This window comes from Petaurus breviceps, unplaced genomic scaffold (assembly GCF_028583685.1).
Source record: "Petaurus breviceps papuanus isolate PSGF00001 unplaced genomic scaffold, PetGlider_PUasm1.0 551, whole genome shotgun sequence".
In the NCBI taxonomy this organism is placed as follows: Eukaryota; Metazoa; Chordata; class Mammalia; order Diprotodontia; family Petauridae; genus Petaurus; species Petaurus breviceps.
The window spans coordinates 12,758,377-12,770,468 of NW_027186372.1; the positions used below are offsets into that span (position 1 = coordinate 12,758,377).

At 43.4% G+C, this 12,092-nt stretch overlaps 1 protein-coding gene across 6 annotated transcripts in view; it reads left to right on the plus strand.

Annotated features, from left to right (window-relative positions):
* LOC138172676 (rho GTPase-activating protein 7-like) overlaps positions 1-12,092 on the plus strand; it is a 126,400-nt gene that overhangs the window by 97,030 nt on the left and 17,278 nt on the right. For 5 of the 6 annotated variants that reach the window (XM_069102403.1, XM_069102399.1, XM_069102404.1 and 2 more), the window contains 5 exons: positions 755-818; positions 1,187-2,517; positions 4,664-4,834; positions 5,551-5,710; positions 6,817-7,015. In XM_069102403.1, coding sequence (XP_068958504.1) covers positions 755-818; positions 1,187-2,517; positions 4,664-4,834; positions 5,551-5,710; positions 6,817-7,015 — 1,925 coding nt within the window. The remainder of the gene's footprint in view (positions 1-754; positions 819-1,186; positions 2,518-4,663; positions 4,835-5,550; positions 5,711-6,816; positions 7,016-12,092) is intronic. The other variant, XM_069102400.1, reaches the window with a different exon arrangement.

The window sequence follows — 12,092 nt, forward strand, 5'->3', positions numbered from 1 at the left end:
ATGGCACTGCCAATTCCTTCCCAGCTCTTTAGTCAATTGGCGATGACACAGACTGAAGTTAGTGAGCATCCTGTTCAGACCATCTCTTCTCCTAAGTGACTCGTGCCAAACAAGTCAGGACCTGTCCTTTATCACTATACTCACACTTTAAATCAGGCCTGCACAACCTGGGACCTGCCAAAGGATATCAGGCAGCCTGCAAAAAATGGAGAGGAACATCTTTTGGTGGGCTGCCGATTGTGCAGGGCTGCTTTAAATCAATAAATCAGGATAGTGGGTGAGGCTGTGTCTAAGATCTCCTGGCCCTCAAAAATGTCTGATCTACACAAAAGATAAATTAGGCAGTAGTTATCTAGTTTAAAAAAAGAGTCTTCATTTTGTCATAGGTTGTACTCCTGGGATTTAAATATTCACTTCCCCATCTGTCTCCTTTTTCTCCTGGCCCCTATCTTTCTTTTTGTCTCTGTCAATCTCACTGACTAGTGCACTATACACAACTATCTGGAATTATACCTATTCTCTAAATCAAGGCACACCTGTGCTGTACAGCCAGCCTGCTTTAGAGTTCAGTGATCACCTGGTGGCCTGTCTAACCCTTGGACCCCAAATTGGATGTGTGAAGTCACCCATTTAGGTCTCAAAGCTAAGAAAAAGATTGGGAGGAGAGGATGTCCTTGGGCTCTTTAGGTTTTAAGGATTTCGGCTGTAGTAAAAGTGAATGGAAACGCTTTAGGGCATCTCCTTTCTCTCCCAGACGACTAAACACCCTGAACAAATGTGCAGAGATGAAGGTGGAGTTCAGCTGTCAGAGAAAGAAGGTAAGTGGTCCCAGGTAGGGTGTGGTCAGTTTCCCAGCAAGAGTGGGAACACCGAGTCCCATTTCTGGGGAAAGGGAGAAACATTTAGTCTTTGGCTTATCTGGCCTGTCTAATGGAAGCTACGCATCCTTAATATATAAAAGGCAAAGCACTTCCTACTCAGGAGGTAGTTGGAAGGGCCAGCCTTCACCCCAGGAGCAGTGGGAATGTGCCTGGGTCTGTCTGCCCTGCTTGTCCTTTGGAGAAGGGGAAGGGAGCAGTGACTTGAGCCTCTTCTCAAGAGCACTCTGCCCCTTTGCCTGATTTCTGGAAGATGTCACCTCATGCCTTTGTTTCTGGTGCTGACCTTACTTTTTTCTGCCCTCCAGAGTGATGAGTCTGAGGATGATGAGCCATGCGCTATCAGCAGCAGGTGGGCCTATGAGCGCTGCAGCCGCCGCTGGTCCCGCCTGGACAGCCTGGAAGTCTTCCCAGGGGGGAGTGGTTCATCCAGCAGTCCTGTCCCAGAGAGGGCTCCAAGGATCCAGAACAGGGGCCCCAAAGAGCCAGAGGAGAAGCCAGATGCCTGTTCCATGAGCAGCTCCAGTAGCAGTGACAGTGATGCCCCCTTTCCCAGGCCCTTTGAAGATGCTGAGACCAGCCATAACTTTTCCTACTTCTCCTGTACCAACAAGCCGTCTTCACCTGCTTCTGGCACCAGCCATTCCCCATGCCCCATAGAGATGCTGAATGTCACTGGTGAAGACCTACACCCTGCAGAGAAGCCACTCCAACCAAATCGAGGCAAGAGCTTCTTGAGAAAGATGGAGAAGCTGCGACTCAGAAGTGCGGGGTCAAAGCGCAGAGGGGCTCCCCGGCCCCGGCCCACGATCAGTGGGCCCACACTCCTCGAGGGCTCTGAGGACGATAAGCTCCAGAGTCTCCACTGTGTAAGCATTGGCCGAGAGAGGGGAGCTTGTCCTTCCTCTCACCCGGTCTGTGGCGGCAGCAGCAGCGGGAGCCAGTCAGAGACCAGCAGTACCGTAAGCACTCCGAGTCCTGTGATTCGGGTCCGGAGCCACAGGCAGAGGAGTGGAGACCCCATATTAAGCCCTCCCTCCCCCCGGGGTGATGTGACTGAGCAGAACCTTCAGAACCAGCTGTTCCAGGTGCCCATCGGTCATAAACCGGGCACCTTCCCCAAGGATCTGACCCTGAACTCACCTTCCACCTTAGATAACCCATCAGTCAACTGGCGGACAGGCAGTTTCCATGGCTGCCACCGGAATCGGTTTGGAACTGTCTCCCAGCAGATGGACCCTTCCAACTGTCTACCTGGGCTGTCAGATAATCGGCTCAGTGTCTATGACAACGTGCCAGGGCTGGTCCTGGGTAGGACAGAGGGGGTGGGGTCCCTTGACAACGATCTCATCTTAGATTTTGACCATCTGATTGAGGATATGAATGAACTGCAGAGGCTGGAGAGCCAGTGGGCAAAGAAGGATTCATACTATCGGGACTTTGACTTTGCCAGCTCCCCAAATTTACCCACCTCCCCTGCCCAGATCCTCCTGGAGATCACAGAGCCTTCTGGGGAGACAATATCTGGGACCAGGCCTGGTGGAGGGGCAGAGCATCACCATAAAAGAGGCCACATGTGGGACTCTCCCAAATCATCCTCTTCACTAAGGTCAGATACTGCCTCCTCAAGCTCCTGCAGGTGAGCTCTGCTTTGGGCTCCCTAATCCCTCAACTCCTTTGTCTCTCAAAGCTTTCCTTAAGGTCATCACTTTAGGAAGCTAACCAGAACTTGGGCTTATTGTCGTGTCCTTTTATTTATATTTCTTAGGTAATCTGATCATAACAGCTACATCTGCCATAATCACATATTCTTATATTGAGAGGGGTAATAAGGGAAAGGAATAAGCACTTATTAAGCCCTTACTGTGTGCCAGGCATTGACTGTGTACTTTATAAATATGATCTCATTTGATCCTCACAACCCTGGGAGGTAGGTGCCATTATGATCTCCAGTTTATAGTTGAGGACACTGAGGCAGACAGAGGTGAGGTGACCTACCCAGGGACACACAGCTGGTAAGTGTTTTGAGGTCAAATTTGAACTCAGGTCTTCCTGACTCCATGCCCAGTGCTCTAGCCTCTGTGCCACCTAGCTGAGAAACCGAGTGACAGAAGCAGAATGAGAACCTACGCTTCTGGACTACCAATTAATGATCTTGCTGCCATTCTACGCAGCAATCAGGGAGTCTGATTTCCCTTATCCCAGCCCCTCAAAGTACCTCCCCCAAAAACTTGTGGGAGATGACATTCTGGGTAGAAACAGCATTGGGCCAAGAATGGGAATATTTGGGTTCCGGTACAGACTTGGACACTAATTGTGTGGTTTTTGGGGTGTAATTTGTTTAATTTATTTTTCAGTGGCTCAGGTAACTCTCTAAGACTTAGGAATCATAGAGAATCTATCATTCTGTCATTTTCACAGCTGAAGTTCCTCATACCAGTGAGATTGCAGCTCCAGCCAGATTCTCTTACCCCTTCCATAAAACCTATGTATTTCTATATGGGTATAAAAATAAGCCTGTAGGTTGGAGAAGCACGGTCTCGTTTGATCCTCACAACAGCCACAGCCCAGCCCTCAGGGAAGGCACTCGCTCTAGCGAGCATTAGAAGCAGGGATTTGAATCCGGGGCCTCCACACTGCAAGGCCGGCACTCTTTTCACCCTGCTACTCCTCACAATTTTCACATATGGATTTTCTTAAAGACATGAAAACATGGAAATTCACCTCACCAAAGGTGAAAGGATTCAGCTTCTCCAAGATTCCTTCACAGCAAGCTTCCACAATGTGTTTAAAATAGAATCAGATTTATGAAAATATGGCTTAGATGTTGTTTTTTAGATTTCATAATGGAAAAAAAAAACACTTGGAAATCTCCTAAAATCTTTACTTCTGTCCTAACTGCAACTTTGGACAAGTCATTTAATCTCATAAGAAAGATCTGTGAAATGAAAGGTTTGGAACAGGGGATCTCTCAGTCCATTTTTAGCTGTAGCCTTCTGATCTGTCTTTTGTGTCAAACAAGGTACACCTGTATACATTAGCCATACAAATGTGGTTCTTGTGTCTGCCAGAGACACATTTGGAGGGTGTGGTACAGGGGCAAGAACCGAGGTGAGCTGCTACCTGGAGACCTGAGGTCAATTCTTGCTCTGACACTTACACCGTATGACCTGGGGCAAGTTCCTTTACTTTTATTACTTCATCTGTAATAAGAGGTGGTTCCACTTAAGGATCTCCACCATGCCTAGCCATTGACTTCAGTCTTGACTAGATAGATAGCATTGCTATCATTTGTTGTGATTATAGGTTGGATGGGACCCATCCATGTAAAGGACAGTAAGGTTAGGGTCTTCTAAGCTGTCTACTAAGCCAATCATTGGCACACACACTGTAGAGTGATAGCTGATAAGTTAATGGGGATATTTGTCACATTGTGAAAAGAATAAAAATGCCTATGCATTAAATTGAAATAACTTTTAAAAAAAGATCTGAGATCCCTCCCAGATGTGGCCCCTAAGGTAAAAGCTGCAGCTTTCTGTCTTTTAGGATAGAAGCTAGGTTTCTAAAGGAAGAAGGAAAAAGAGATGGAAAAATAAATTTAAAAAACTGAAATGCCAATTAGTACTCTAGGGATTTCTGGGCATAGCCTGGAAAGGACAGTAGGTAAGAAACTCACTACCCTTCTCATGGTTCTGGAAGATCTAAAGTAGAAAAAGGGCTGGGGTACTGGTGGAAGAGGGCCAAATATGACCTGATCTCATCCCACATCTTTCTTGGCTTTCTAGGCCCAGCAAATGGAACTGGTCAATGGAAGAAACAACTGACCTGGCCAAGCCTTTCCTGCGGGTTGAAGAACAGTCAGCCATACAACTCAACTATTTAAAGAGTGTGGCTATGTTAAATCTCTCTGCCATCATGGAAAAAAATCCTCTATCCAGCAAACAGGGATGGAACTGGTGAGGCGCCAGAAACTAGGGGTTACCTGGCCTGGTTTTGGAAAGTGGAATGGGAGAGGTGACTGTCCAGTGCAGTCCCAGGCAGCTGGTGGCACAGTGCTAGTGCCGAGTCAGATCCAAGTTCAAACCTGGCCTCAGACACTTACTAACTGTGTGACCCTGGGCAAATCACTTAACATCTATTTGTCTCTGTTTCCTCAACTGTAAAATAGGGATTACAATAGTACCTCCCTCCCTGCCTGGTTGTGAAGATCAAATGCGATGATAACTGTAAAGTGCTTAGCACAGTGGCTGGCTCCTAGTGATAACCATATAAATGTTAGCTTATAATAATAAGCATTATTACAAATGATAAAAAATAATAAAATTAATACTATTATTATTAATCTAGGCCCCTGGGGTCTTCATAGGGCAATCTGATTTGTTCTTTGAGTTCTCTCTTACCCAAGCTTGGAACTCAGAGGAGATCAAGACTCCCCTTCTCCCCAGAACCAGAGATAGAAGAGGTATATGTTGCCAAGGATATGGCATCAGTAACTTGGCTCATTCTCCTTAATTCTCTATTTTAGCTGATCTGACTTTAAGGTACTTATTCTGCTTCCAGCTCTGTGGACACTTATCTGGTGTTCTAAGCCCAGCAGTGCTTTGGGTCAAGTAGAGGCCAAGGATAAGAGTCCATTTAGATTGTAATTGGAGGTTTTGGGCTTTGCTTTCAGGCCAGTTCCCAAGTTCATCAGAAAGAGCAAATACTCTGATTTTAAAGGCAAGAATGTGTTTGGAGTCCCACTACAGCTAGTTGTCCAGAGGACAGGCCATCCACTCCCACCAGGCATCTTCCAAGCTATGGAGTATCTGAGGGCACATTTCCTTGACCAGGTACCACTGTGTGTTTGAATCTGCCTTTAGCTCTCTGGCATCATCCCCACTATCAACATCACTGTTATCATTGACATCATTATTCTTTAATTACAAAACAGTTACTAAATAGGTATTCTTTGTGTTGCATTTCACAAAGACTAGAAAGTAATCTCACTGTTCTCTGACCAAGGGAAATAATGTAGGCTCTGCCTTTAGAAAACTGAGTCGAAGAAATAAAGATACACATTATAAAATAAAAAGATAGGAAAAGGTATACATTAAATGTGCAAATTAGATAAATAAGTTCCTCATTAATATATACTTTAAACAGAGGATACTGTAAGGTGAATACATAGTGATGGGGCCCAAGGATTAAGGATGGGTGGGGCTCAAGAGAGATACAGTTTGAGCTGGTCATCTCTTTTCTCTATCCCTTAGTGATCAACTCCACCCCCTCAACCATCTGGGTTTACTTAATAACTAGCTCATACACATTTGTGAGGGTCCCAACTCCCATAACTGTGCATATACCACAATATTCCCCTGAAATATATCACAACCTAATTTGGATGCGTATAAATTCATCCCTGACACACAGCACACACAACCAGTTCATCCAGACTTTCAGTATGTGTATGTGTGTACATTTATACTCTGTACACATGTAAACAAGAGTCCAAAATGCACACCCTACTTATATATACATCTATATACACAGTATACATATATGCACACAAGTTACATGTGTATAAGCATGTTCACATAAAAGCCATATGTTAATTAATATTCACACACAATTGCCTCATTTTCCTTGTCCATAAAATGAGCAGGTTGGACTAAGGACCCTAAAAATTCCTTTTTCCTAGAAGGTTTCTAGGGAATCACAGCTCTCAATACCTACATATCCATATCCTGCCTCTAGTCATCCATACTTTTCCCATCCTGACCTTTTCACACATTGACAAATACATAATTTCTCTAACCCTGTTTGTTGGAAAGGGAAATAATATTAGGAGGGGAGAGAAGAAAGAAGTGGGTAGACTCAGAGCATCCCAGAGCCTCGTGGGAGCACTTAGCTTTCTGTGTAACTGGTGTCCTGTGACTTCATTCTGGTCTCTCCCCAGGTTGGTTTGTTCAGGAAATCAGGGGTGAAGTCTCGGATCGCATCTCTTCGGGAGATGAATGAGGCTAACCCGGGCCATGTGGATTATGAAGGCCACTCTGCCTTTGATGTAGCTGACATGGTGAAGCAGTATTTCCGTGACCTCCCTGATCCCATCTTCACCAGCAAGATCTGTGAATCCATCCTTCATATATATCAATGTAAGTGTCTGGAGAGATGGAAATGGTGCTCTTGGGTTGAAGGGGTGACTTCTCAAACGTTCTTATTTAGTATCACCTACAAATGACATCTGGTAAAATTACAAAATTGACTCAAGTCTTTCTTTCTCCTCTATTTCCCACCTCTATCCACATCCTGTCCCCACCCCCTCTATAGAAACTAATGCTAAGTCCTCATACTTTCCTCTTCCTTTTGTCAAAACCTGCTGTTAGAGAAAAGTAAGTCATTAGTACTTTGCTGTGAATCTCAGGATGGCTTTCCCTCTGCCAGATGTTTTCATTGTAAATCGGATCTCTCAGTAAGGCCTAAAAGATTCTGTCTCCTCTGACTACTCTTTAAGGCTACAGGAAGGAAATGGGGCTACTTTTGCTTCTGAATTCACAGTATTCTGTGGCATCCATCTCCTGCCTGCAATGGTAATCCTCATTGAACAAGGACACAGACACCGATCTTACCTTTTCTTTTTTTTTTCAACTTAAACATTTTTATTGATGCCTTTTGCTTTTTTATGCCAGAATCTCTTCTTAATTAACCTCCTCTCCTAAAGAAGGTTTCCTTGTGACTGAAGCCCAGACGTGGCCATAGACCCACACACATGGTCAACATAGCATGTGAACGTGGAGTCCCTCTTTCTCTCTGTCTCTCCTTTCTACACTTTCTGTCTTTTCTCCTTCTCCTTCCTAGCTCTCTCACCCCAGCCTGCCCTCATACTGGCAAGCTGGGAGAAAGGGAGTTTCTAGAGTCAGGGGCCAGCTACAGCCATGTAACCATATGGCTACTGCTACTCAGAACACTCCTACTTGCCCCTCTAGCTCCTGAGTCCTCCCTGGTGCGCTGCCCATTCACACAGAATCGACCAACATAAGTACAACGTACCAGTCACTGTGCTAAGTGCTTCAGAGATGTTATTTCATATTTTCTCACAACCTTATGAGGAGCCAGGTGCTATTATTACCATCCCCATGTTACAGCTAAGGAAACTGAGGCAAAGGGTAAGCGATTTACCCAGGAACACACAGATAGAGTCTGGAGGCACATTTACACTCAGGTCTTCCTACTGCCGTGTCTAATGTTCCAGCCACTGCAGCACTTAAGTGCCTCAAGAATAATATATTTATTTATCAGAGGGAAAATGCAAAAATATTCAATTATTGTACTTTTTAATAAAAGGCAAAAGCAGGAATAATCAAGAAAGACTTCACAGTCCACCCATAAACCTGGGTCACATTCTCCCAGCAATGCAGCAGTTATCTATGAAAGCGAATGGATATACACTTAATAGAAACCTAACAGAGAGGCATGAGTACAGAGAAACCCTCAGGACAACTTATAACTCTGGACTGGAGGCCCTCATGTATTTGAGCCCTTCAGGAATAATCTTCTCCACAGGAAGCCACCTCTGCTAGCTGTTCCCCTTCTGGCACTCACCTTTCTTCCACTGACAAGTTCCTCATAGCCACTTTTTGTGGGGCACTAAAAATTGTGTTATGCTCTTTCAGTGACAAGCAGTTACCCGAATGCAAAGAACTGCAAAGCTCCTCATGTATAGCAAATAGCAGAGGATTGATTCTGCTTTGTCTAGTTGACTCTTGGCAAAGACAAGTCTCTTCTCACAGCAAAGTGAAGCCAAGGCTGTCTTTCTCCTCGTTTACTCTTCTCAAATCAGAGAGGGCACTAAAGGGCAATTTAGACAATGCCGGAGAGTAGCCACAGCTCTGCGCAGAGCAGTAGAACTTGACCCTCCTCCATGATTGGACACACGCTCTCTTAGCGGACCCACTCTTTTTCCAGCTCATCACCAAATCTAAGCTTCTCTTCCAATCATCAAGTTCCCTTCAAAGTCGTTTGAAGAGTTAGCTGTTTGGCTTTCAAGCCTCCCTTCCAATCACCAAGCTAATTTGAATCAAAGTCGTTTGAAAGTTAGCTGCCTGATCTGGAAGTCTCCTGTGGCTTTTGTCCCCTGCTTCTTGGTGACTCTTCCTGCACTCAGCTTAATCTCCTGCTTCTTCTGTCTCTTCCTATAGCTTCTTCTCTGGCTTCTTCTATCATCCAATGCCTCAAATCAGAGCCTCCTGGTGGTCAGTGACTCATCTTTACCTTATAAGGTAAAACTCAAGAAATCCACCTTTCTGTCAGGTATGAACCCAACAGTTCTTAAGTCATCTTAGCATGGTCCCCTATTATTTGATTTGGTTTTTTTTTTGTATATCTACATATTTTGCATATTTGCAAAAAAATATTTTTTTTCAGTTATAACCTTCAAAAGTCTAGAGTCAGACACATGCAAATGATATGTAAGACCATAATGTCCAGTAGTCATCATTATACCAGTTATTCCTTTGCCTACAAACATGTTCTCTCAGTACATTCAGCTAAGAGGCAGGTTTTTTTTCATATGGTAAAGAAAATCCTTGTAACAAATATGTATAGTCAGGCAAAGCAAATTTCCACATTGCTCATGTCCAAAAAAAAAGGGGGGGCACCCTGAGTTCATCACTTCTCTGTCAGGAAGTAGGTAATCACATGTTCCATCATTGGTCCTGTGGAATTTTTTTTCATACAGTTGTTGTGATTGTATGAATTGTTTTTCCTGGTTTTGCTCATTTCATTCTGCATCTGTTCATGCAGATATTTCCGGGTTTCTCTGAAGCAGTTCCTTTCATCATGAGGCAGAGAGGTGGGATACTTATTAGCTGAGTGATCCTGAGCAAGTCAGTTAACCTCTCTTTGCCGGTTTCTTCAGCTGTAAAATGGGAATCATAATAGCACCTACTTCCGAGAGTTGTTGTGAGGATCAAATGAGATAATATTTGTAATGTGCTTATTAGCAAACTGCCCAGAACAGAGGAGGTGCTATATAAATGCTAGTTGCTGTTATTTCTCACAGAAAATGGCATTTCATTATATTCACATGCCATCATTTGTTTAGTCATTTCTCGTTGATGGCTATCTCCTTAGTTTTCTATCTATAGACCCTTTTCCTATATCTTTGATCTCGCTGACCTAATAGTGGTACTATTGGATCCAAGGGCATAGTTCCAAATTGCTCTCTAGAATGGCTGGACCAATTCACAGCTCCACCAGCCGGGCATAAACGTGTGGGTTTTCCCACAGCCTGAGGGGCAGTTCTCTATTTGTATCATTTCAACATTTTATCTGAGAGGCTGTTTCTTCTCATGCTGGTTTGATCAGTTTTCCTTATATAGATGTTCTTTTTTTGCATCTCTCGGCAACCAAACTGTTCACATACAAAGGCAGCAGTACCTTACATAATCCTTCAATGAATGATTTTCTGTCCTCTGCAAATAAAAAATTCTGGATAGGAAGATGATATGCAAACAGTATATGACCAAAAAAGAAATTAAAATGTTTTATGTTAGATCTCTATGGAATAAACTTTTCTCATAACAATGCAAGTTGCTAAATGATAGTAGTAAAGGGAGAGCTGAGAAGTGACAATGGGGCACAAAGAGTATTCTAATTCCCCTTATATAAGTGCAGTAAATCAACTGATATTACTTAAATATTCACATCAAAATCATGTCACAGAAAATGGTGTGATTTGTATGAAGAAAATACAGTGGAAAATTATTTGTTAAAAGACAAAGAAAACAATTAAGCCAAACCATCTGACATAGCAATCCTATTTTATGGGTTGTGAAACGTTCCGTGCCTCTAGGTCCCCACCTCAGTTTTTTTTTCACTGGCAAAGAGTCTTCAGGATTTCTTGTTGTATCAGGCTAGCTCTATAGTGATGAAGCCTAGGGTGAAGAAAGAAGGCTTCCTATACCTTGATTCTCCCTACCTCCACATTTAAGGTTTTCTTTTATTGTAGGACCATAGGTCTAGAATTGGAAGGGAGTTGGCCCTTAGGGGCCTTCTATTTGAATTCACTCATTTAGTTTTTAAAATTGTTATGAACTAGAAAACAGTCAATTTGCATGCACAAAGAAGGCAAGAAATATGGGAGTTATATATGAAGCCATAATCCACTACATATAGCTTGTTCCTTTTAATAAGCATTAAATTGAATATGCTAATACTAACATTTTTTCAATTGTCTCTGTCTGCTTCTGAACCACCCTTCAACATATTTTTTATAGATGTGGAATGTGAGGTCCTGAGGGGTTAATTGACTTGCCCAAGGTAACAGAGGTAGTATCAGAAGCTGGATTTGAACACAGTTCCTTTGACTTGAGAGACACTGCTACTTCTTCTATACTAACCTACCTCCTCATTAGTATTTTCCACACTGAGTGATTGAATTAGTGAAAATATAGAGAGAAGTTAGGTCTTTATTATACATTCTAATGGAGGGGAATATTGTGTAATTGAAAAATCATTCCTTCTGTTTGGCTTTGAGGAAGGGGGTTCATATTTTTGTGCAGCAAGTTTACCAATCCCATCATGCTTGATTAAAACTTGGCTGAAAAACAGTTTGCCCTCTCCATGCACACACTGTCTAATAATGGAGGAAGGTAGGACTGAAACATAAGCGAGATTAGAGCCTTGTGAATGATTCCCACATGGATAATTAGCTCTAGTCCCCATTTTAGTGAGAGAAAAGGCTCGGTTTGGCTCCTTTCCTTTCAGACACTTCAGGTATCATCTAACCTCTTTCCTCTTTGACTTCAGTGTTTTTTATCTTAGAAAAAGCCTAGGAAAGTGTAGATGAACAGGTCCGTGAAGATTCCCATTTTGTTTCCGGGGGTTTGCTTCAGTGGGGTTTAGGGGGAAGAGGAAGAATGTGAAGGAGAGTAGGGCTGGAACCAAGTGGGGATGACCTGAAAGGAGGGGAGGGGGTTCTGCTTCTTGTCTCTCAAAGGCAGTAACAAACACTTGTGTGGAGCCAGGGCATAAGGTAGAGAGTGGAGTTTGATAGAGTCGGGGGTGTAGGAGTGGGGAATGATATGGTGAGAATTTTCATTCTTTTTCCCAGAGATTCTGGTTTGTTTGAAACAATCTTTAACTGGTTGTTAATGCATCTCCTACATTTCCCAGTATATGACTTCCTTTCCCCCTCCAAGAGAGCCAACCATTATAATAAAGAAAAAAAAA